At 40.2% G+C, this 27,409-nt stretch overlaps 1 protein-coding gene across 3 annotated transcripts in view; it reads right to left on the bottom strand.

Moving 5' to 3' along the window:
- Window positions 1-27,409, bottom strand: part of LOC135212778 (tyrosine-protein kinase BAZ1B-like) — a 245,752-nt gene that overhangs the window by 133,249 nt on the left and 85,094 nt on the right. For all 3 annotated transcript variants that reach the window (XR_010313993.1, XM_064246550.1, XM_064246551.1), the window contains exons 11-13: window positions 25,901-26,017; window positions 20,846-21,029; window positions 20,555-20,732 (exon numbers count right to left, since the gene is read on the bottom strand). Coding sequence is in view for 2 of the 3 variants with exons in the window: in XM_064246550.1 (XP_064102620.1) it covers window positions 20,555-20,732; window positions 20,846-21,029; window positions 25,901-26,017 (479 nt within the window). In the remaining variant the exon portion in view is untranslated. The remainder of the gene's footprint in view (window positions 1-20,554; window positions 20,733-20,845; window positions 21,030-25,900; window positions 26,018-27,409) is intronic.

Genomic DNA, 27,409 nt, shown 5'->3' with positions numbered 1-27,409 from the left:
TAAATTGTTACCTTTAACCGTTTTGCGCACAGCGCGATTTGAATACAATTATATATAAAATTTAGTTTTTGCGCTATCATATATCGCATTATTTATATATGATATGATATTTTTTTCATTTCTGATAGTTCATATAACACTTCAAGCCCAATGACAAAAAAAGGAGCCAAAAATGAACTCTTAATCTTGAAAACTAAGCGTGCTGTGATTTAATAAAAAAAAATATTTTTTCCGCTTCCGCGCTCACTCCAAAACACCTCCGGCACACGGGAGACAATTTTTATTTTACCGCTTCGGCGTTTAAGGGTTAATTATGTATAGTATACGTAGTCATGGGTCCCAAGAAAGTTCCTGAAGTTCACGGAAAGAAGAGGATACTTTCTATGGAGACAAAAATGACAATTTGTCCAAAATTGCATTTTTTCCTAACTATACCAAACATGAGGTCCTTTTACAATAGGAAGGTACTAGCGGCAGCTGGATAGGTCGTAAGCTTTCGAACAAGGGGTTCGGTAGTTAACTGCTTGTCCGACAGGCGCGCGCGCGCGACTGGTAGGTAAACAAATCACTTTTGCTTTTGGCCCAAGCAAAAACTGCAGAGTGAGGGGTGGCATGAGGTGGGGCTATGTGTAAAAGGACCTCAGGTTTGTATAGTTAGGAAAAATGCAATTTTGGACAAATTGTCATTTGTTCCGACACGGCATACAAACCTTCGGTCCTTTTACAATAGGAAGACTCACTCTTGGTGGGTGGAATCTGAGTCTTTTGTGAACAGACTGGTGTTCGCCCAACCTTGGAAGCCTCCCTGGTCGTAAGAGCGAGGGAGGGATCCAAGCCTCTGTCCGATTGATCGGGGTGTGCACCGCAGGATCAATGGTCAGACTCTGGACCAAGTACTTAGGGAGAGGCAACGCGTATCTCTTCGTACCAGCAAACAAGAACAAGTTCCTATTTGCAAGAGGCAACAACGTTATGGTTTGTCCTCTTGTTGGCATCCACTTCCCCCCCTTGTAGGAGGAAGTGGTGGATATTCGCTCCCATCCCTAGTGAAAGGGATAGGATGGGGCTCTGTCGAGTAGCTCACCGGCATCTCGTCCTTATCCAGCAAGGTGATGACCGTATCCCTCTACCCCCACAGGTAGAAGGGGTAGAAAAAAGATAGGAAGAGAAAGCCAGTCACTCTCTCATCACTTATCTATTCTTACAGTCACCCAGGACTCGATGCTGTTCAGCCTGCTAGGGTCTGGGTTAGCTACACAACGTGTTGAGCAGCCACCACTGGTCCTAAGGAAAACGATCCAAGGACCTGTGGGCAATATCCAAAAGGTAGAAGGATGGTGCCAGTGGTCTGGTTGTACCAGACCCCTGCCTTCAGCCTGCGCCACGGAGAAGTTCTTGTGTAACTCGAGGGAGTTGTACTTCTAGGTCATCTTGGTGCTGACTAAGAGTCTTCAACACTCCACCGCCTGGGATGTCGAGTTTCTTCAGAAAGCGCGGTCGCGCTTTCACAGGACAAAGCAGCATCTCCTTCGCATCGAAGGCGGTGAAGTCCATTAGGGAGGGGACTGTGAAGGACTCTAACCGATCGTCAGGAACCGAAGGGTTCAGAGTCTTCGCTACGAATTCGGTACGAAATCGAGCGTCACGAATCCCCATCCCCTGGATGCTTGACTTCGCAGGCTTTGGCCCCCAAAGTCATGCAATTACCTCAAGAGGAAAAGAAGGGAATTGTCGAATGACCTATCCCTCTTCTCGCTTCGGTGATGTCCCTGTACCCATACTGGTCTATCCGTCTGCAGCGAAGTTGTTGTTCTCGGTAGTGGAGGACACCGACACTCAATGTTGGGTGTCGATGGTATGGGTACTGTGACAAGCCGTTAGGACGAAGAAAAGATTGTTATGGAACAACCGAACTAAGTCCACAGCGAAGTTCGTAACAGACTTGGGCGCTCTGACAGCTGCCTACTGACTGCGTTCGGTAGGAGGCAAGTTGTCCAAGCACCCGAGCAAGTCACGTGACCTTCGCCTTAACAGGTTTATGCCAAGAGACTAAACAAATAATTTGTTCGTCACCGATGCCAGAAGGCCAAGGTGGATGACTCTCTTAAGGCATGTGCCCAACAGGCGAAAGTCAATTGCCTTCTAGAGACCGCGGTCCTTGATGGCAAGATATCTCATAGTATAGTTGATTCTCGGGTAAGGAGAAACAACACTATGTGACGTTGAAGACGAAGGTGTACAGAAAATGCAACCTACGTCTTCACAGCTGAACCGAGAGAGGGATTCTCAAGATTCTGAACCTGTGCTACAAAGACTGAGAACGCTAACCGCTATTGATTGCTGTCCGGTGAGGACCGTAGTTGCAATAAAAGCGGAGCGGCTTCCAGTAATGAAGACAGGGAACTACTGCCTGAAGAACTGCTTCTCATGGGCTGAACATTTGGAAGTAGAGCTGTCAGGTCGGAGAGTAGGCGATGTCTTCTGACATATCTGTTAATCGGGGCGAGCAATGAAATTGCACACCTACGAATACGAGATATTTTGAAGACAAACTCAGATGTCTGCAAAATCATTCGCATTATCGCAGTGCGATGCAGCGGTTGACTAGTACAGACTTCTGTTACCGTGCGGTAAAACAGAAAGATGACAGAGTCCAAGAGATATCTCTGTTGAAAATTCTCGCAATGTCGAAGGCGATGAAATCGAGCGTCACAGCAGTAGATGGTCCTTCATTATTGCGAGAATCCCCGTTAATCAGAGACCTAAGTCCATGATTGTTGGGCAGAGATACGTTCGGTAGTCAATCCAACCAGGGGAGAGAGAGACGTAACCGACCGTGCATCTCAGAGACCTAGCTGATACTGAGCCGCTATCAGGCAGTTCAATACGCAGTAGCTCTCGGTGACTTGTCATCCTGAGTTGCCAGGTAATCCATTATTCCACGAAGGAATGCGTTCGGCTAGAACCATCGAGCATAAAGAATACGCTCGAGTAATTATATTTAACCGAAACGGATTTCGGTAAATACAAAAGCTGATTTGGTGTTGTCATGACAATACCAAGTATCTAAAATCGAAACTGATAACTGCTGGGAGGTTGCAGGCAACCCCGAGTTGCAGTTCAATTAAGATACAATTCGTCTCGGTCACAAACCGTAGAGTTAACCTACGGTATGCGCCTACCCCACGGACAATTCAACTGTTAAAGAATCATGTCGCGAGGGTAATATACGTTAGTATATTTGTAGGTTCTGTACCACGACCTCCATCCTAAATTCTTTTTCCCCTCGAGGAATGAGAATAAGGATTGGAGATCGACCGGCCTTCGTTCTCTTATTCAAGAGAGTGAAGGAGAAGTCTTTCCCAAAGGAAAGCTTCAATGGTGAACAGAATACCGAAGACGATAGTTCAAGCCAAACTGGAAGTTTCCCGTCCGTGGTTCTTCTCTATTCCAGTTAAGCGCCTACTGTGAGATACTCTTCTTTCAGCAGCGGTCTTCTTCCAAATGCTAGAAATTACAGGAATTTCGAGCATAAGCGAGGTTCCCGATTATCGTGTAACAATTATCGGGGATTCTCGCTCACTTTGGACCGTGGTCTCGCCTGAGTGTTTGGAGATCGTAAAAACTCGAACACTCTTGAGTGCGCTAGAAATTCCGTAGAATTCTAAGCACTCTGCGAAACCCCCACCGAATTCGTCAGACGATATCGGCTGGTGGTCCTCTCTATTCCCGTAGAAATCGAGAAAGGGGCAGGATCCCTCCTCAATGACCGGGGCTTACGTCAGGTAGGACCCGAAGGTCCCCCCGGTAGCGCAGCCCCTAACGTGGGATCTTACAGAGAAATCTCTGTAGGATCCCTCCCCTTTCCCTCGTAGCCGTAAGGAGAGAGGGAATGGGGGAGGAATTGGGATACTGGCTCGCCTTCCCAGCGGATCTAGCAGTTGGAGAAGAAAAGGAGCAGCCATCGCCTTACGGCGATGGCCTCTCAGAGCCTGGGAAAACGTATCGTCAGGAGAAAACGTTTTCCCGAGGAGGGTTACGAACTCATACTGTAGGTAAGTGTCTGCCGCCACTGTGAACGTCGTCTGGGTGGGGCTGATCGACACCTGACAGTAGAGAGCCGATACCGCTCCGACTCATTCCAGTCCTCGTCGAGGTCGAAACCTCAGGAGGACCGAAGGGGTATTTAAATACGGTGTCCGAAGACACGTATAAACGCCTCTGTCCGCAGTAGAGGAGGTGAAGTAGCTTGTTCGACCGTCCAGAACTGAGAGAGCCTTCTTGTCCGGAGACGAGAGACTACCTGGTTCAACACAGTCGGCAAGCTCCGATCGCGGCCGACCCACCGTCGATTTGGGTTCCCTCTCGGGCCCCAAAACGACTCGAGCCGAGACGTGGCTCTGCTGGTGGGAGCGGCGATCCTTCCCCCGAGGTCATTGTGCTGACGAATCAGCGCCGTAACCTCGGCAAAGTTCCTCTGGATCTCGGAAGTCACAGCATCTTGCAGAGTGGGACCGTTAAGCCCTTCGAACAAGAGCATATTCCGAGAACCTTCCTCCTAAGAAGGGGGAACAGCGACAGCCCTCTCGGTCTTCCCCATCCACTTGCGCATACGCCCTGGCCGGTCCAAGAACCGTGCCTGGCACGTAGGGCGTTGTGGTGGGATCATGAGGGGCGCACCCCTCACGATCACTCCTCAATACCTCGCTCCTCCCGGTGTAACCCGAGGTGGTTGAAGGTACGGGAGAGGCAGACCTGACGCTCCCTCGTTGCTCGCTGGCAGAACCAGCAGGCTTGGAGGGCTGCAGGCGATCGTCAACCCGCGGTGGCGATCGAGCTGCAGGCCTGGTCGAACCGTCGCTGTGGAGAACGGCTGGACTGAGCACAGCGGCCCCGATCTCGAGTGTCAGAAGAGCTGGTGCTGGTTGCCGTACCCGATCGCTCTCTGTGAGAGCGACGGTCAGGCGACCTGCAGGCTCCACTGTCACAGTGAGACCGGTTGCTTGTCCTCACGGCACGTCACGTCGCTGGTTCCAGCCGTGGCTGGCACCGGCGAACGGAGGACCTCTTCCCAGCCTCAGCCCGTGGCCGGTCGTGGACCGTCACGTCCCCGGTAGCCAGCTGTTCGCCGCGAGAGCGAGAGCTGGTCTGGTGAGAGTCGCGTGAGCGGCTGTCACCAGTCTTCCGCCCCGTGCCGTGAACCTGACGCTGAGCGGACTCAGAGGTCTGGTTCCTGGCTGCACGGTCGCTGGTATGGCGGGGGACCGTACACTCGGTACCTCCCGCGAACGAGAGGCCGAGCCGGACCCTGATGCAGTGGCAGCACCACTGACACCAGGCGAGGAAGTACCGGTGTTAGCCGGTAATCCCTCTGGTCCCCGTAGTCTTCTTCCTTGCGGAAGAAGAGACGGGCCCCGCTCCCGAAGGAGCAGGAGGACCAGCGGAAGGAACCCTCCCGTCCCACCGAGGTGAGACGGGTCCCGAGAAGCTCCCGAGGAAGCTTCTTAGGAGGGAGGAGGCGACCTTCTTCTTCCTCGGCTGTAAAGCCTTAGAAGTCGAAGGGGAAGAGGCGGCGGCCGACGACGATGAAGAAGATGAAGACGACGACCACGACACCTTCCTCCTCTTCTTCGTCAGCTTCCTCAGGACAGACGTAAGATCTGCTATCCAGGGCGGAGCCGGGGCTGCTGTAGCCGAAGCCACAGGGCCCGGACGCACCTGTACAGACAGACCAAAGTCTGGGGTAGTGCCACCACGAACAGGGACGAAACATCATCCAGGTATGGGCATCTCAGGACATCAGCAGGTATGGGCATCTCAGGAACAGCAGGCAACGGCCAGCACATCATCGGTAGGGACAGCCAGCGCAGCAACGGCAGGAACAGCCAGTGCAGCAACGGCAGGACAGCCAGCGCAGCAACTGCATCCCAGAATCGCAGGTACGGCAGGCAGCACGGAAACACAGGAAGTGGAGCAGCAGCCAGCAACATCCTGGTACCGGCGGCAGGTCCGGGGCGAGTTTCTAGGGCAGCGGAAGTGTGGTCGCTGCAGCGCGGCAACCACGAGCGGCGGCGGCACGCCCCCCTCTCGGTACGGCGAACGGCACTTCACAGCGGCTGTAGCACTCGGGTAATCGGAGGGCGTTGTGAAGCCAAGATCCTTTAATTCACAATTGAATTCAATGAAATGATTGTACTTACATTCAGTTTCACTAGATACATAGAAAAAGAAAAACACAATCATGCCGAAAGCAAACGACGATGAAGCGGGCAGAGAGCGATGATACACGTCCACACGCCAGCAGGCCGAAAGCAAAAGTGATTTGTTTACCTACCAGTCGCGCGCGCGCGCCTGTCGGACAAGCAGTTAACTACCGAACCCCTTGTTCGAAAGCTTACGACCTATCCAGCTGCCGCTAGTACCTTCCTATTGTAAAAGGACCGAAGGTTTGTATGCCGTGTCGGAACAAATGGAGATTATCAAGAAGTATGAAGCTGGCATGCGGTTGAGTGTGATCGCTAAGGAATACGGCCAAAATCCATGACTATTTTGTCCAACAAGGGGAGCTACGTGCACAACGAGATGGAGAGGCTGCTTCTTGTATGGATAAGACAAAGAAATCGCTGGGGATACAATAACCGAGATGGCAATCTCCCACAAGGCCAGCGCTATTTTCGGCGATTTGATTGCCCAGGCCAAAGACGACGGAGGAGAAGGGACATCGACGCCAACCCCAGACTTCAAGGCTTCTCGTGGGTGGTTTGAAAAATTCCAGAAACAGACTGGCATCCATTCGGTGGTGCGGCATGGGGAGGCGGCCAGCTCGGACACGAAAGCGGCCAAAGCCTTTATTAAGGCGTTCGATGAGATGACGATCAACGAAGGCTACAGTTTTCAGCAAGTCTTCAACTGTGATGAGACTGGCCTTTTTTGGAAAAAAATGCCTCATCCGACGTACATCACGGAGGAAGAGAAGAAGCTACCCAGGCATGACCCTATGAAAGACAGGCTTACACTCGCAATTTGTTCGAACGCCAGTGGGGATTGCAAGGTGAAGCCCCTACTTGTGTATCATTCCGAGACTCCTCGAGCCTTCAAGGCCCACAAAGTGCTACAGGAGAAGCTTCTAGTGATGTGGAGGGCTAATGTGAAAGCCTGGGTAACGAGACTTTTGTTCAACGAGTGGGTAAATCTGTGTTTCGGCCCGACAGTGAAGAAATTCTTGGAAGAGAAGCGCCTCCCTCTGAAATGTCTGCTGTTGTTGGACAATGCCCCTGCTCACCCTCCTGCCCTCGAGGAAGATATCTTAGCGGAGTATTCTTTCATCAAGGTTCTTTAACTTCTGCCTAACACCACCCCTCTCCTCCAGCCCATGGACCAGCATGTGATATCGAACTTCAAGAAGCTGTATACGAAACATCTTTTCGAGAGGTTTCGACATCACCGATACCACAAACCTCACCTTGCATGAATTTTGGAAGGAGCATTTCAATGTTGTGATATGCATCCAACTCATCGACCAAGCTTGGCAGGAGATTTCGAGGTGAACCTTGAATTCTTCATGGAGGAAACTCTGGCCTGATGCCGTATCCGCCCGAGACTTCAAGGGATTCGACGTGGGCGAAGCTGTGCTGCAGATTCAGGAACAGTTGACGATCCTGAAACTGTTTCGCAACCAGATCTTGACGAGATCGTTGCACTTGGCAAGTCCATGGGGCTGATTGTCGACGAGGACGACATCAATGACCTTCTTGAGGAACACCAAGAGGAGCTTACGACGGATGACCTGAAGGAGTTGGAGGCCATACAACATAACGTCGTTCAAGAAGAGTTCTCTAGCAGCAGCGAGGAGGAGGAGGACGACGACCCTATGACAACGGCAGAAATTAAGGGCGCTCTAACTGCTTTTCATAAGATGCAATCATTTGTAGAAAAGACACACCCTGAAAAGGCTTACACAGGTCGTATGCTTGCGCAGTTTGATGAGGTTTGCCCGAGTTGTTTCAGGAACATTGTCAAAAGCAGGCAGAAGCAATCTTCCTTGGATAGTTATTTCTTAAAGAGGCCTTTAATAGGAGTAAGCAAAAAGGAAGATCCAAGTGATACTACAAAAAAAACAGAAAGTTGAAAGTGGTGAAGAAATTTAAATTTTATATAGTATATATATATAGTATAATATTATATATATATATATATATATATATATATCTTATACAAATTATACACATATATATATATATAGTATTAAAAAAAATTTAATTTTAAGTTTTTGTAAATTATTATTATTATAAAGTTAAGATTTACCAGCCCAATGAGTCTAATCAGACTCTTACAGTGCTGGCCAGTTTTTGTAAAGTTAAGTGTTAAGGTTTTGTGCCATTTGTTATTGTGATTCGTAAAGTTTAGTCTTAATGTTTTCTGACATTTTTTACTGTGTTTCGTAAAGTTAAGTGTATGTATATGTTTTCTGCCATTTGTCCTCCTCCTCTGTCACCACTTTCGGAGATAGCCTCACTCAGAAGGTAAGGTTCCACATTTTACTACATACGTACGTACAATATTTCTTGTATACCATGTACACTAATATACTTTACTTACAGGTACTATGTAGTACATAATAAGTTAGGTATTGAATGGTCCAAATTGTTGTATTTCATTGTTTATTGGTCAATTTAGCTTTATTATAAAATTTACAGGGGTGTTTTTTGTAGGGCTTGGAATGAATTAGGCAATTTACATGTAAAATGCGGTTTAAGATACGAAAAGCTCAGGTTATGAAAGCCGCCTTGTAACAGATTAATTTCGTATCCTGAGGTACCACTGTATTTATTGAAAAATATTTACGTAAATTTACCAAGAACGAAGATTCAGTAACTATTTTTATTTTTATATATTTTTTCTAATATTCCTTTGAACTTTTCTTTGCAAAATTTACTTTTTAACAGCAAATGCACAGACTGATCACCAAAATTCATTATTTTCATCATCTCAATATCCTCTACAATCAAAATAAATGATGAAGAAACTAATGACAATGATTATGAAGATAGTAAATTTACGAGATGAAAGTAACCAATAATATTTTGCAGATCCTAAGACAGGCTACATGTGTTAAATAAAGTACACTTATATGTGTTAGATAAAATACATTTAAATGTGTTAAATAGCGTACACTATTTTAAAGAAAATTATCCAGTATGAAGTTATGAAATGATGAAGTGAAAAATGACAATTTTTTAAATCAATTTGTATTTTTCATGCCTAACAAACCTGAGATCTTAACAATAGCATAACATTCTAGCGCCAGCTGGAACCCAGTTAAGAAACAATACAAGACTGTAATGAGAGGAATTTGTGGCATCTGGCAACTAATGCATATGTGAGTTGGAAGCTTGTCACCGAAAGGGCTTGGAACCTCAGTCTTTCTTCCAACCCAGGATATGAGAGGCTAGGTGAGCAGTTAACATTAAGACCTCAGGCTTGTTAGCTACAAAAAAAATAAAAGTTGATCAAAAATTTGTCATTTGTTCATAAGGGAACAAACCTTCGGTCTTGACAATGGATAGACTCATACTTGGAGGGAGGTACAAGTACCCTGAACTGGTTTTTAACCGGTTTCCAGCTGGCACAAGACTATTATCCTATTGTTAAGACAGAGGGATTGTTCTGCATATGTACAAATTATTTCAGTCTTACTAATTGTTAAAATTAACAAGTTGAATTACAGTTATGTATTCTGATCATGTTTATTTTTGCATTTTCCAGAATGTTTTGTTGAAATCAAAATGTGTAAATAAACATATGGTCTTAATTGTTCCACTATCTTATTATTGATGACCATTATCTCACACTCATTCAACAGTGTATTCTAATATAAATAACTATAATGAATAAATAGCTAAAATGAAAAACATGAAAATAGGAAAAAAATGTTTTTTTTGCTGCAATAGTGATGTTCATGTTACTGATCCCACTGTTCTGAAATCTGAAAAATTTCAAAAACTAAAACACATCTGGCCCCAAAGATTTCGGATAAAGGATTGTGTACCTGTATTCTAAATTTCTTTATCTTACTTTTCACTTTAGAGACTCAACTTTTTACTTAACAATTATATGTTCAGGCCTCTACCTAGGCATCTACATATGCGCCTGAATTCTATCATTTTAATCATGTTTTATTCTTCATTTTACATATTCTATGAGGTTTAATTTAAATGTTTCTACATTGGCTTATTGTTCATGCTCTTTATAATAATAATGATATACCGTATATTTATAGGTAAAGGCAGTTCCAGGTTATCAGCAGACTGTTATCAGTGATCTGGTTTCAAGATGCTTGTCTAGCCTCATAAAATTGGCAATTTATGGCACCATGACGGGCTGAGTTCTGGTTATCAGCACCATAAGGTTTGTTTGTTTGTATGGTGTTTTTATGTTGCATGGAACCAGTGGTCATTCAGCAACGGACCAACAGCTTTACGTGACTTCCGAACCACATCGAGAGTGAATTTCTATCACCAGAAATACACATCTCTCATCCATCAATGGAATGCCCAAGAATCAGACTCGCGGCCACCGAAGTGGAAAGCCAAGACCATACCGATCACATCACTGAGGGGCTACCACCATAAGGTGCCAATAATGGATAACCGGTTATCGATGCCGTATGTGCCATTATTATCCCTCTGTTAGGTATGTTATGGTGCCACACCGATAACAAGGTTATTGCCGCTATAAATTGCTGAGTTTCAGTTAATGGTGGTTTTTGCTTATCAGCAACCAACCACCAGGGAATGGACCCCTCCCATAACCAGGGACTGCCTTTATATATATATATATATATATATATATATATATATATATATATATATATATATATATGCACCACCTGTTAAAATGAACAGGGTCAACTATAGTTTCAAAAATATAAAATACTTTAGTGTTTGGTAACTACAGGAAGCAGCAGTAACTCATTAGACAATTTGCAAATAATCTACTGAACATTCGACACTAGGACTGAACATTCGACACTAGGTACAATCATTTCATATCTGTGGTCTCGAAATGGTCATAAAGTTAAGCAGTTGTAATTTCCAAAAGTTCTATTTCAACGACTATGTATATTTAATCTCTGTTTTAAAGAATGGTGACATTAGTGGATAAATTCACATTGTACAAGCAAGCAACAGCAACCATCTCCTAGCTTTAATCCATCTCTTTCATTTTAAATTTACTTTCCAAGCGATGGAGCCTGTGCTTCTTAGCACTACCAGCTTCAACATTGATGTTATACTTTGCCGTCAAAATAGTGCAATCCTTAGGTTAAAATTAATCACACAGTAAGGGAACAAAAAGCAGCTACAGCAAAATGAAGGCAACAGCTTGCTGAAAATGTCAGAGCATAAATATCTGTATTGTTTATTCACAGCATGGGATCCCACACACAACTAAGTGGCAAACATGAACTAACCTTGTGCACTGCCCCTTTAAGAACATGATCCAAATTGCATAGCTGTTTGTAACCATTATGACAAGGGGTGTTGAAAAACCTATACATAATGTACCCAAAACTTACAAACACCTATGGTCTAAAGCTGATTCTCTCAAATGGTTACGAATTAGCAATTTTTGAAAAATTTACCATACATGCAAGCTGTTCATACTTAAACAATGAGAGGCATATTTTTTGTAAATTGTTCATAACATTTAACATTAGAGGAATTTTCATTTTACTTATAGTCCCCATCTATCTTTAGTAAGTTACTTCAACCCTCTCTACCCACTGTATGCACAGAACTGGTATATATACAATGTTTGGATGAATAATGAATCATAGCCATTCACACTGTATTTTGGAAACGTGACACACAAATACTAGTGGTAATGTACCTTTGTGTGTGATGTGACCCAAAGAAATAAAACTAAAAATATGGTAGCAAAAAGCTGCAAGGATACACAAGCATATAGGAGTATCTAGACAAACAACTAAGCAGAACCTCAGTCTTCTGGACTTAATAGTGGTTCTCAGCCAGGGGAGAAATTGTGACGAGAGAGAGAGAGAGAGAGAGAGAGAGAGAGAGAGAGAGAGAGAGAGAGAGAGAGAGATTGATTCTGACACATGGTGAAAGGGTGCATGGGTCAAAAGAGATTGGGAACCACTGTACTAGGGAGAGAGACTGTTCAGTGTTACCAAAAAAATCATGCATTACTGATGGGATATATTACAAGCTAAAATTTAGAAATAAAATAAGCCCAAAATTTGTCTTTTACTTACCCACAATAAGGAATCTTCATTAGCTTAGCAAAACCCAAACTAGAAGAGAACAAATCACCTAGGTTTGGCTACATCCATGTATACTTGACTATGCTAGATAATATAAAATCTATAATTACAAAAACATTTATGTATTATTAGTTAAGTAAAATTGCTTTATAAAAAAGTTATTCTTTACAATAACTCAATGTATTTCTACAAAAACATTACTCATCCTCATAGGAATTCCGCTTATGGTTCCACCAAAGCTCCAAACAACAACCTAATATACATAATTCCCTTAAAGATGATCTACACTCAAAACAGCTCTACTGTTGGGTACAGTGACAGTGTGAAAGGATGCCATGCAAGAAGGCTCTTTATCCTGCCTACACTGGCTACCCAGAAAACCAGAAGTGTGTGATTAATCCCTCAGCAAATGTAACAACATAGTAAGGTTAGGGGAAGACAGTGAACCAATTACTGGTTCTGTGAAAGAAACATCCACCAAAGACTCGTATGCCATTTTGTTATGAAAAGTGGTGGGTTTAAAGACCTACAGAAACTACCAAAAATATACTTTTCCTAAATCAAAACTTGTTATTTTGGAAGTTTAACTGCTGCTTGTCCTTAAAGGTGCATATAAAATAACTGACAGGTGTTAACTAGCTGCAGAGAAAAGAAACCAAACTACCCAGATTGGAACAGTCCATGGCATAAGTCATATGAGGGACCATCTACCATCTTCTATCCATGGTGCCCAAAAGAAATTAAGCAGTGAATTGATAGGAATACTGAACAAGGATTCCTGTGAGGAATTAGGTGTTAACCTAATGACAATGAAGTGACTTACCTAACCATACAGAGATGGAATGCAGACTAACTGTGCCATCCTGGCAACATTTTAAAGAAGCACCATGGCAATAGAGGACAGTGGATCCCCTCACCTTTTGCTAGGATACCTATGGGCCTGTGACTTACCATAAAATCTACTAATGCAAAGGGCCGTTAAATCATTTCAATTTCACAGGAGTAATGTTTGAGGAACGTTATCTCTGATGACCACCCGTATACTCAGAAACTTCTTTAAAAACTTCTGAAATTAGCCAGTGAGGTGCCCACCTTCCAGACATCATACTTATTTAGATATAATGCACCTCTATAAATGTTGTTGCATATTCACATTATTAACCAATCAGTGTCATTGCAATAACCCATCAAAGACAGCTGGGTTAGGGCTTTCTGGTTCATTCATCCTTATATTCAAGTCCCTTCAGATACAGACTTCCAGTGCTCCCCACTTTTTCACAGAGATAGTTCCAGAACTCACCATGGAAAAGCAAAATCCCCTCTAAAAAATTCTCCTACTTACGATGGGGTTAGGTTTAAAAAAACCCATTGTTTGTTAGAAAAATTGTATCTCGAATATAGCCTAGCCTACACTACGCAGTATATTTTATACATATACAGTATAGTAATGATTAATTTCAGCTAATTTTCTAGGTTCAATGCATACTGGCTTAGGATAATTCAGTAAAAAGAGAAATTGAACATTAGGCTGATTCATACTGGAAAAGCCAGGATTGTGCATACCATGAATGCCTTCTTCTGACAGACTAAAGACTGGAGATCCTGGAAACATCTGGGATAATTATAGGAGCATATACAGCCTACATGGTTAATGGGTTAAATATAAGAGCATATACAGCCCACATGGTTAATGTGTTTGGATACAAAACCTTTGTTACAACAGCATAATTGAGTGTGTGCATATGAAGATTTCAGCAAAACTCCCCATTTCTACCAGCTTTATCTATAGTAATTTATAATGAATAATTGATTGGTTGGGCAAAGAATTTTCTGGACTGTCATGATGAAGTCGTCTTCTTCTTCTTCCCAGCTTTTTCCCATTTTTATATGGGGTCGCCGTTTCGGATGAGCCGTTTCCATCTATTTCTATCTTGCACTTCTGCCTCATCAATTCCCTTCTCATGTAAATCTCCTCTCACACAGTCCTTCCATCTCTTTCTTGGTCTCCCTCTCTTTCTTCTTCCTTGCACCTCCACTCCCATAGTATGTCTCCCAGCGTGGTCCTCATCTCTCCTCAACAGGTGTCCATACCATCTCAGCCTCCCCTCCTGCACTTTCTTTGATACTTCCACCACCTTAGTTGACCCCCTTATGTAGTCATTTCTGATCCTATCCACTCTTGTTACCCCAGACATCCACCTAAGCATTCTCATTTCTGCCACATCCATCTTCTTCTGCTCTGCTTTTCTCATGCTTGCTGTTTCCGTACCATACAGCATTGCTGTTCTTACCACCGTCTTGTGAAATTTTCCTTTTAACCTAAGCGGCACTCTTTTGTCACAAAGAACTCCCGAGGCCGCTCTCCAGTTGTTCCAGCCTGCCTGTACCCGATGTTTTACTTCTTCTTCCATACTTCCTCCAGCGTTAACAAAAGATCCCAAATACTTAAACTTATCAACTCTCCTTATTTGCTCTCCACCAAGCTGAATACTTTCTCTATCATCCCCCTCAGTGGTGGTACACATATATTCTGTCTTGGATCTACTTATTCTCATTCCTCTGTCCTCCAGTACTTGTCTCCATCTTTCCAATTTCACTTCCAGATCTTCCCTGCTCTCTGCACACAGAACAATATCATCCGCATACAATATGTTCCATGGTACTGTCTCCCTTACTTCCTCTATTATAACATCCATCACTATGTTAAAGATAAATGGGCTCAGAGCCGACCCCTGGTGTAATCCTACTCTCACCTCAAAACCTTCTGTCTCCCCAACACTGCTCCTCACTCTGGTAAATACATTCCGGTACATCTCTTGTATCAATCGCACATACTTCTCTGGCACCATCTTCTCCCTCAGGCTCCTCCATACCTCTTGTCTCGGGACTCTGTCATAAGCCTTTTCAAGGTCAATGAATACCATATGTAGGTCCCTTTGTCTTTCCCCGAATTTCTCCATTATTTGCCTCAGACAAAATATACCATCTGTTGTTCCCCTTCCCTTCATAAATCCCATCTGCTCTTTACCTATTTGTACTTCTTCTCTCAGTCTAGCATCTATCATCCTTTCCAGTATCTTCAAAGTGTGGGACATCAATTTAATGCCCCTATAATTACCACACTCTTGGACATCGCCTTTCCCTTTAAAAATTGGGATCAATATACTCCCACGCCACTCATTTGGTATCTTTTCCTGTTCAAGGATCTTTATCATAAGATCGTACAGTATATCCACTCCTTCATCTCCTAATGCTTTCCATGCCTCCACCGGGATCATGTCTGGTCCGGTTGCCTTCCCATTCTTCATCTTCTTCAGTGCATTTAGTACCTCTTGCCTAAAAAACCTCATTACCATGCCAATGTTCACTTGCCCATCCTCTCTTATTAGTCTATTATTTTCTTCATTTAACAACTGTTCGAAATATTCTTTCCATCTCTTCACAATGTCTTCCTCCTTTCTAAGCACTACACCCTCTTGATTCTTTATTTGTTTGATGTGTGTTATATCTTTGGTGCTCTTATTTCTAGCCTTTGATGAAGTGCTTTATGGAAATTTTAGAATCTGACCCAAAAAGGGAGAATGAGATACCACAGCTCAAGTCTGATGGCTCTTCTCCAATAGTTCTACTCTACCGAAATGCACAATATATTGTACCAACATCATATGGCCTAGTTTACAGGGTTGGGGTTTATATTGAGTTGGCTATAAATAATCAGGTTGTTAATTGCTATGAGGAAAAAAACAAAATACAAAAAAACAAAAAAAGGTCACAAAATCTCACCCTTCACCGCCATGGGACGTACCGAACGTCCAAAGACATATACAGTTAAATAAAAATTTGCCATAAACCACCATTTAGCACCTCAAGGTTCCCTACCTGGGAGAATATAAACAAAGCCTTGCCCCGCTTGCTGAGTGGCACCCAGCCCTCCCACACCAACAATCTTTCCCACAATTATCAGTTACAGGCGGTCCCCGGGTTACGACGGTTCCGGCTTACAACGTTCCGAGGTTACGACGCTTTTTCTTAAATATTCAATGGAAAAATCCGTCCTGGGTTACAACGCTTGTTCCGAGGTTATGACGCTGATGCTTCCGACGCCTTTAAAAAACGCATACTATGATAAAAATCCTTTATAGTTTAGCACAGTATATTAATAAAAATAAGTTTCTGGTTAGATTACAACAAAAATTTTGAGGTTATGATGATTTTCGACACTTTTTATGTCGTATTTTTCCTGTAATGACGCCTCATATGCGGAACTAGTTTCCGAGCGAATGAATACATACTAGCTTGCGGTGCGCAAAGTTTACATATAACAGTCCAAAAGCGCAAATAATGAAAAAATCATTGCTTGTTTCCAGTAATAATAACAAAACGAAGTTTCTGGTTAGATTACAACGCAAATTCCGAGTATCCAAAGAGAGACATTATCCAGGCGTCTTCCAACGCTCCGAGTTAAGGACAGAGAAGTGTTCGTTTCGTTAAACGGTCTCTGACTCACGCCAGTAAATGTTTTGTTGATACTAATAATATAAGCCTATTTAGATACGTTTACTTTAATTAGTCTATATGATACGTAAATAGTAATCAACTGTTCTTGTAGCCCTCAAGATTTGGCAAAATCAAAGTATCCAAAGAGAGACATTATCCAGTACCACTGACCTGACATACTAATTTAATTTGTTCCGTTACAATCATCGTATATCAAAAAACAGTTGTATCTCAAGCATTTTTTTCCCATTTAAATAATGTAATATGTATTAATCCGTTCTAGCGCTATGAAACCACACCTAAACACAGCTAAATTACATATAATATACACAATTTATACACAAATAAACGAGTAATAACACACAATAAAAAAAACAAAGGAATTTTACTTATCACAACAAAAGATGACGTGAGGCCAGCAGGGGGAGGAGGTAGGGAAGGGTGGCAGGGAACGATTTGCTCTCTTTTAATTTACGTATGTACACTAATAACTTCGTAATAAACACAAATGAAATAACATTGCTAAACTAATTTTTATTTATATTTTTTAATCAGTTCGTAGTTTAGAAATAATGGTGATGCCTTTGGAAGCTTTTTATAGCTTCCTTCTGCTTGATGATCGTGGATATTGTAGAAGGATTTCGACCATACTCGTTTGCCAAATCAACGATACGAACGCCACGTTCATGCTTTGCTATAATTTCATGTTTTGCTTCCATCGAAATAATTTTCTTGGGTTTTTTCTTATCACCTGCTTTGTCTTTAGCTTTGGGACCCATGGTTAATAATAAAATAGACAAAATAACACGAAAAATAGGCACAAATACAACGAACTAAACAACGACGTGTTAACGATGAAGCACCAACAAACAGACTGAACGCCATTTATCGGTCGCCTATACAACTATCACATCGTAAAATCGTATCTCAAATATTTCGTTGTATATCAAAGCATATATTTTCGCAAATTTTCTGTTGTATCTCAAAATATTCGTATATTAGGGCAATTGTATGTCAAGGTTCCAGTGTAATATGATCAGAGAGAGAGAGAGAGAGAGAGAGAGAGAGAGAGAGAGAGAGAGAGAGAGAGAGAGAGAGAGAGAGAGAGAGAGAGAATGTCTTGGCAACAATGGTCTCGGGGATTGACGTAACATTTATTTTCTGAACAGATAGGACAGAGAAGAGTTAGTTTCATTAAACAGCCTCTGATTCATGCCCGGAAATGTTTTGTTGATACTAATATATAAGCCTATTTAAAGATACGTTTACTTTAATTAGTCTATATGATACGTAAATAGTAATCAACTGTTCTTGTAGCCCTCAAGATTTGGCAAAATCACTCCAGGTTGTACATAAAACTTCAAGAATGTAGTGTCACCAGAGGATTACCATAGTTTTTACCTTCAAGAACCAGCATTTTTTTATGAAAATAACTCCAGGTTATACATTAAACTACAGGAAACAACATGTAGTGTAACCAAAGGATTACAAGTAAGGTTTTTATAACTTTTTATTAGTTTAAGACATATTTCCAAACGTCGTTCCGGCTTACGACGATTTTCGGGTTACAACGCGTCTCAAGAACGGAACCCCCGTCGTAACCCGGGGACTGCCTGTACTTTTTACACTTTGAAATCACTGTGTCGCCCTGTGATATCTTGGTACATTAGCACTTCTAGCTCCGTTATTTGTGTATTGATTGTGCTGAAATTTTCAGAATTTCTTAATGAAAGATTGTTCTTTATTTCAGTGATTTCAAAATGTCAAAAGGAGTCATGGAGAAGGTTCCAAAGGGCAAAGTTGTGCATAGTTTGAACTTTCCATCACCCACAACTTAAGCCATGTTGTCTCCTCTTCCCACCAACCCCCCCAAAAAATTTTTTCATGTTCCGCTACATTTACCTGATGTGTTATGGCATTTCCTGGCGTCTTTTTCCACTTTTGATGACAATGTGACAAAATTCAATCTTTTACGAACATAACAAGACCAGAATGACCGAAATAGCGTACAAAATGTGGAAGCTACAAGCCATCTAAAAAATCTTTTGGTATGCGTATTTTCACTCACCAAGTAGATATATGACTTCTATCTAATAGGTGTGTTTCTTCGATGGTTTGCACACGTTTCCAAAGGCTTAGAGATAGTCATTATGTAGCTAGAGTTGTAGAATACGATGAAAAATATATGAAAACTGTAAGTAATAGTTTTGATGCTAGCACTTTTTGTAAGACATAACATTTTTCGTGTTCTGCTACATTTACCTGGCGCGTTATAGCATTTCCTGGCTTCTTTTTACACTTTTGATGACAATGTGATAAACTTCAATCTTTTACCAAGAAAAAAAGACCAGAATGACCGATATAGCATACAAAATGTGGAAGCTACAGCTGTCTAAATAAATCTTTTGCTACGAGTTATTTTTGCTCACCTACCAAGTAAAAATATAACTGCTAGTAGGTGTGTTTCTTCGACGATTGGCATACATTTCCAACGACTTAGAAATAAAGTTCTATATATCACTGTATAGCTAGAGTTGTAGAATATGATGAAAAAATTACAAAAACTGTAAGTGTAACAACCTTGGCGCTAGAGATCTTTTTGTAAGACATAACATAAAATTTTTTGTCATGACAATATGGCAAAGTTCAATCTATTTACACAAAAACCAGACTAGAACGAGAGACATACCGTAACAAATAAGGACGCGACAGCTGTCTAAAAAAACACTTTCACTCTCCGAAAATTAGCTAAAAAACAGGCTGGCGGTGAAGGGTGAGATGGTAAAACATGGGTTGGTGGCAAAAGGGTTAAAAAATGGGTTGGTGGCAAAAGGGTTAAAATATGGGTTGGTGGCAAAGGGGTTAAAATATGGGTTGGTGGGAAAAGGGTTAAAAAAGTGAAAGTTGTAGGTAGGTCAAGCTTAGAGTGACAAGCTGGGAAGGAAGATACAAAGAGGGGATGGATGAAAATCAAAAGGCAGAACGCAATGCAGCTGGGGCTAAGAGGGATACTGTAAAGAACCTTTAGAACTGTTTCTTGTGTGCCAAACAAAGAACACTGGAAGTCAAGGGTCGGCAACCCCTCCTGGCCCGCAAGGGACTTCAGTCCTGTCAATCAACTTTGCACCTGGACACTAATCTAACAGTTGTTACCTAGTTTAAGGCATTAAGTGATCCTTGGAAAAGTTACTTCATATCTTCCTCAAAAGTTATTGTCTGGTGGTAAAACAACTACAGGAATCTGTATTATGTATTTTTTCATGATTATGATAGTACCATTATTTGGAAATACCTTGATTACATTTTGCTCCTATCATCGATAATTATTTCACTTGATGTGGAGAAGATATCAAGCAATAAACAGATTCAAGTGTCTCATTAAACAATTTGCCATGTTTGTTGTTTAACACATTTGATATCATGACCCTCCTCCAAGGCACTGCATAGCTGTGCCCGCTCTCTCTAAAAAAGGTTGCTGACCCCTGCTGCAAGTGGTAAACCCTTTGAAGTCAGTTACTCTGAATTGCTCAATGAATCTCAAAATACCAGAACAGTCATATCCTAAATATTTGCATGATGCTTTATTAAAACTCAATTACTTTCCAGGAATTCAGTACACAATTTCTTACAATCCTAATAGACATGGCTCAATTCAGTAAAACCCCCCAAAACCCAGTTAGCGAAATATAGAAAGGCATTGCTTCTCAGTATGAACGCTTTCATAACATAACATAATCTATAAAATATGTGCTTATAACAATAAAATGAACTTACTGTTCTCTCAGTTCCTTTGACTGTTCCTCCTTTTCTTTCAGCAACTCCTCAGCGGTCATTCTTTTTCGCTTGACGACTGAGATAATATCTGGACATTCTTCCTCCTCTTCTGCTTCCTTGGCAGGTTCCACAGGTTCCGCAGGTTCTTCTTTTTTGATGAAATTCTCTAGGGTATTCACTGAAAATATTTATAACACCATTAGTTCCATAAGAAGGCATATCACTATACCCTATGTAAATATCCAAAAATTAATGTCAGTTGTATTCACAAAAAAAGAAAAAATAAATTACTTGGCTTCTTTGGACGTCCAGAATTTTTTCGGGGAGAACTGTTTTTTTTCTCCTTTCTTTTTTTTAACAGCGCCTCTCTTCTCTCTTTCTTTTTTATTAGTTCTTGTTTGTTATACTCCTTCTTGATCTGCATATATTGCTTGTGTAGGACAGCAGTTTTTTCCTCAATATCTTCAAAATATTCCTGGTGAATAAGAGATTTATACATCTTTATATAAACTACATGCAAAAGCTTTACCAAGCATTTTTTTTTTTTTTTTTTACATATATATGGCTTTCTAAAGAAATAAACAATTCTGAGGACAAAGGAAAACAAAACAAAATTTGCAAGGATATGAGAGAGAGAGAGAGAGAGAGAGAGAGAGAGAGAGAGAGAGAGAGAGAGAGAGAGAGAGAGAGAGAGAGAGAGAGAGATTCCTTAATGAAATGAATATGTCTAGGCACTTGTACAGATTGAAAACTATATGTAATACTAATACAGTACTGTTTTATGTAATGCACTGAATAATTGTGAGCAGAAGTTCTGTCCCAGAGAGAAAGTATACTGATATGTACATTAGTCCATTGCCAAGCCCCACTTTTTAAGGGAAGCATGCTTTGATGCCATTATGAAGTTTCATAGTTGATTCTTCATCTTTGGGTCATTCTGAGTCAGAATCCGACAGGCACCATTAAGGAATTTTTTTATACAGGTAATAAACAAAATGGCCACCACACCTTTCTGATAAAATTCCATTTCTGGTCATATCTTCACTTGTAGACCATTAAGAAATGGGATCTTGATGTCTAAGCACATGTTTTTGTTAAGGGATCCAAATATGATGGAATAGTGTATAATGCAAATTAATATCCTATTACCCAATTACTATAAAATAAATACCAAATAATTCACAACTTTTTCTGAATTAATAGCCATCATTTATTTTGAATTGTGGTTTTCAGCAGTATCTTCAGTGAAAATCACAGTTTTGTTATCTATAAATGTTTTTAAAAAATCAAGAAGTTGAAAAAATAATGAAATAAAAATGTAAGTATCAAATCAGCATCTGATTCATGATATCCATAACATTAAATAATGATCAACAACAATGTACAAATCATGTTTTTAGTCATATCTTAATTTGTTCACTACATAACGCAGCAGTTTTTATATCTGCATAAAGCTTGCTTTTTGGGTTGCAGAAGCAATTAAAGAAATAAATTACCATATAAATATTTCACAAAACCGAAAGTGTTCAATTGCAGAACATGTTACATTTATATTTGATTTTGGAACTCGTTCACATAATTATGATTTATATTTAGAAACTCAAACACTGCTTTTTACATTAAAACATTCTTCAATATTTCTGTTACATCGTACACTGTCTTGGCAAGTTCATTGTAACAATCTGGTACAGCATTACATTTACAAAACACTGAACAGGACATAATCATGATGCCATTCATGGCTAGGGTCCAGGTCTGGGGGTTCTGAATGCATCGCTGATTTCCATATAACAGCTTGAAGATGAGAGCAAACTACATGTTGCACAAATGGATTGTGTGGAGGAGGCATAGATTTCAATTTTGGAGTCATCTTTGTGTTTGCCATCCTTGACTTCCACACCTGGTGATGTACTGTTCATATTATCTTCATGTCTGATACCATAAAATACAGCAATGAAAGAGGTTGCCTATGAAATTAAATTGCTTTCGTCAGCTTCCAGTTGACCAAGCAAGGGTAAGTCTTGTCTATGCATTAATACTTCTAAAGCTGTGACCTTTCCAATTCCGTAAACGAACAAAATTGTGACACACCCAGTCAGTGCATGCACAGCAGGCAGGAATTTTGTGATGCATTTGTGTTTCAGTGCTGTTTGACGAATGCCTATTATTGTTTGACCACCACAACAACAACAACAACTCTGGTAGAAACAGACATCCATGCCAGAGAAAAGTATTCTAGTAAAGGAAGGACAATGACCTAAAACAGGTTACATTGATTTCATCACTGTTATGAATATAGTATATGAGGTCTTACAAACAATCCCTAACTTTTGTACATTTGCTGAAACTTCCATTAGATATTTCTCAAAAGTAAGACGAGTCAAAACTTACACCTAGAATAGTTAAAGCTTTACTCATTCATCAAAGTTCTATCCAATTGAAAAGAAGGATGGGGTGGAAAATCTGTACAAGTTCTGCTAATCAACATTGTTCAACATTGTTTTTGTTTTACTAGAGTTCAGCCTCATACCCCATTGACTACACCATTCCCTGATCCAGTCCATGTCCCGATTGCCTTTCAGGTTGAGGGCAGTTTGAATTTTTATGAGTGGAGACTACTACACTGACAGGTGTTGCATCATCAGCATATTTAAGTCTTGTTGTCAAGGTCAACACCCAAATCACATTTATACACCAAAAATAAGTGGACCAACAACATTATTCTGTGGAACTCTGGACACAATAAGTCTTGCTTCACTAATGATTCTGTAGGATCCCACTCACACCATCATACTGGCCATTATCCTGCGATGACACCATGAACCAAACGCAAACTAAAGAAACACATCTCTCATTCAACTGTTGTATATATATCTTCAATATTACTATTGACACGTTTAATGTATTGCTATCATCTTATGCACTGCACTACCAGCTTTCCAACAATTTGTATATGAACTTCAGTCCTGTGTCCGGTACCATTTTATATGTTAAAAAACACAAATGTTTGTACTTAATCAAATTTTTTCAAAATATCTATAACATGTTTAATACAAATGAAATAAATCTTTAAAACAAATTAATCTTTCTTAAAGAAGGTTTGACAACTAGTCAAGTTGCATAGTATTGAAGTTGTTCCATTTTCATTTCCATTGGCAAAACCTAATGAAATTACCACTAATTCACTTTTTTCCAAACACAAAACTGTTTTTTATTCACTAATTAAGTACTGTATTTTTTCATATTGTATTCCTGACCAAATCCTTTAAAACCTCTGCAGAAGGGGTAATGTTTAATTTTTTTATGTAAATATAAGTTTTCTTGCTTTTCTGTGCAAACTTGGTAAGAAAAATTTGTAATTTTATATTTGTACATAAATACTGTATAATACTAAAATCACAAAACAGTTGCCCAGATAAACATTCTCTCTCTCTCTCTTCTTGGTATTTTAATATTTGCTTTAACATAGGCTTTTTTTCTCTCTCTCTCTCTCTCAGTGAGATAAGAGAAATTTTCATGCCAATGTAACATACAGTCGACCCCCGATATTTGTCACAGACTCGCCTATTCCTGGATTTTTCTATGGACCAAATACACCAATTATTCACAAAAAATTTGCCTATTTGCAGAATTTTTCGGATAAATATTCACAAATTACTGTATTATTTCATATAATTATCATGTCTAAATGCATTTTTTGTGATAAAACTACTTAAATACTCAGGTATAAGCATTTTTAGAGGTTTTTTGTTTATCAAAATTGGCAGTTCTAAGCATTTTTGGTTGGGGGTTTTATTAAGTATTCGCAGATTTTAGCTATTTGTGCGGGGGTGACCATCCCCAACAAATACAGGGGGTCTACTTTATATATTTCATAGCTAAATGTGATGTTACTTCATTATTAATATTTTCATATTTTCCATGTTATAATTACAATATGCATTTCTATAGTAAATTATGTAAAATTTACAAAGAATACATATCAATTCTCAGTCTTCTCTGAAGCTTCAGAGTGAGGGGGAGGGGGGGTCGTGATAATAGCATAAGGGCAACACTTAATCTCTCTCTCCCTAAATCATTTATCATAAAAAAACTGTATTTAATCACACAAAATATGAAAAAAATACAGTAAAAAGTGAATGTACTGTATTTAGTGTTGTTCTACAAATAAAAAAAATCAGTGATAATTTGAGATATGCAGGCCAAAGAAAAATCTGCAACAAAACGAAGAGCAAATAACTGAAGCACAAAAAACCAGGGTGTACTGTAACCTTAAAACACATTCACCCACTGCAAAGTTAAGTATATCTTAGTTTAACCAGACCACTGAGCTGATTAACAACTCTCCTAGGGCTGGCCTGAAGGATTAGTTATTTTTATGTGGCTAGGAACCAATTGGTTACCTAGCAACGGGACCTACAGCTTACTGTGGGATCCGAACCACATTATATCGAGAAATGAATTTCTATCACCAGAAATAAATTCCTCTGATTCCACGTTGGTCGGGCCCAGAATCAAACTTCGGACCACCGGATTGGTGGCCGAGCGCGAAACCACTCGCCCAACGAGGAATTCCACCCATTGCAAGATTCAGGAGTTGATAAATAAGTGCCTTGTGATTTACTAAATCAAAAGCAGCACTAAAATACATTTACATTACTCTACACTCAAAAACCTTACAAAGGTTCCCTTGCAAATAGCAAGTCAAGTTTCAAAGAGCATCGCAAGTACCTATCTGCTTCCTATAAGCATACTGACTATCAGTTAACAATCCTTTAGATTCCACATGCTTACACAGTGGCTTATAAATAAGTTTTCCAGCAAGACAGCACAGGGAGAATAGAGATTGGCCTGTCATTATTGCAGTCTGCAGACATGCCACTCTTAATGTTAGAAAAAAATATTATACAATCTACTAATCTTGGGGGTCAAATTCTTAACGTGCCTGGGGTGAAATATAAAATTTTGTAAGAATAAGTTTAAGGCGACAAGTATCATAGGTAAGAAGACAGGTATCAGGGAGAGGGACATCCTCGGCTGGTTGCTTAGCTTCAAACTGTTTTTTTCAACGGTGAAATTAGGAATACAAATACCGATTGACAATATGTCCATCTCAATGGTGCAGTGATCAGAAGTGCCTATATATTCACAAATCTGGGACTTCACAATATAGCTGGAACATCTATGAATAGAATGAGGTCTAATCTATTACCATAAATATGCTTGGGTTCCTCAATTAGCTGGTCACACAATCAGAGGATACACAGAATATTGTATTTAATTATAAGGTAAAATATAATTTTAAACCATACATATGAAAACATAATTACAAAACGAAAATCTTACCAAACAAGTATAGGAAGCCATCGCCCGATGACAAAGTGCCCGCAGTACTTCTATGATTTCTTCTGCTTGCAACTCATATAGTTCATGGGTGTCCAGCTTTTTCAACAGTCCTTCCGGCTAAAATGAAAAAAATTGGAACCTTAAAACAAATCCTCCATAAACACATGAACCTGTATATGTATACAGGCAGTCCCCAGTTTATGACAGTTTCAGTGTACGACATTCCGAGGTTACGACGCCGATCCAACGGAAGTAATAAGGCTCAAAAAAGGCAAAATAATCAATACTATTTGAGGGTTTTTAATAATGAAAAATGCAATAAAAATGCAATTTACATAGTTTTCAATATATCAAAAGTAATAAAAGTAAGACTTTTGATGATGTTCCATGGACTGCCTGTAATATATACTATTACTAATTCTTTTAGTTAACAATCGCTTACTACAACGAGCAAGACACTGGCATAAACAACAGCAAGTACTGATATAAAAAATCAAATTGGGAAACAGCCGTACCTAACATTAATTAAGGGTTGCCTTACAATTATTAAATTTTTTAAAATTTGCTAATTTTCAGTAGTGACTTCCATAAATGAAAATGAAATAAATCTTCATCATACTTCATGTAATGGAGAATAGATATGATAGTACACCACTAAATTTATGGTTGTAGCTGTGGCTAAAGAAACAAACAATAATGTGCAGGTTACAAAAAGTTTAGGAAGAGGCAACAGCAACATCTGATACTGGCAAAATAACACTTTTACTTCCATTTCATTTACTAAATTTATAAATAAAGAAGTTTCATTCTTAAAGTTTTTATAATTTATGATAAAAATGCAGTTAATTTAGCAACTAATGGCTGTGATAATGTTGGTAAAATGCAATCGGCTGAGGATTTTAAGAATGTAAACATTATCAAATGCAAATGGCGCCTAACACTAGGTTCATAAACTATAATACAATATGACAATAATACATGAAATATAATTGCATACAGTAAGCAAAATAAGTTTGATTAAAATTATCAACTTTAATGCAACAACCTCTCCGTGCAGAAAAACAATAGAAGGTGCCAAGAGGTCAGCGCTCAATAGTGCACTTTGAAAGGGGTTGAAACTCCAACTAACTGAAGGTGAAAGTATTTTTGGGGGGACACTTAAAGAGCAGGCCACACTTTTCATAAGGAATTAAACCTAACAAATGACTGATTTTTTGTAAACTTTGTTCTACGTTTGATAACATGGAATGAACTGGCAAGACATTGTTTGCATAAGCATTTTTTAGGGATGATTTCCTTGTTCCAACAGCGGCCTGATCCCAAGGGAGTCGGTTTCAAGAGGTCAGACTGTTCATCACTAGCTTTTATTAGTTTATTACTTGTGAAAAAAAAGTTTACCATATAAAACCTTAACCCTCACAGTCCGGGTTGATATACGCTAAAGCATACAACCATGACCAGGCTAAATTTAAGGATGGTCAGACAATATCATAAAAAAGGAACTAAAAC

Source organism: Macrobrachium nipponense, chromosome 41 (assembly GCF_015104395.2).
Source record: "Macrobrachium nipponense isolate FS-2020 chromosome 41, ASM1510439v2, whole genome shotgun sequence".
NCBI classification, from domain to species: Eukaryota; Metazoa; Arthropoda; class Malacostraca; order Decapoda; family Palaemonidae; genus Macrobrachium; species Macrobrachium nipponense.
Note: the sequence above shows the minus strand (reverse complement) of the source record. Positions and strands in the feature narration are given on the sequence as shown.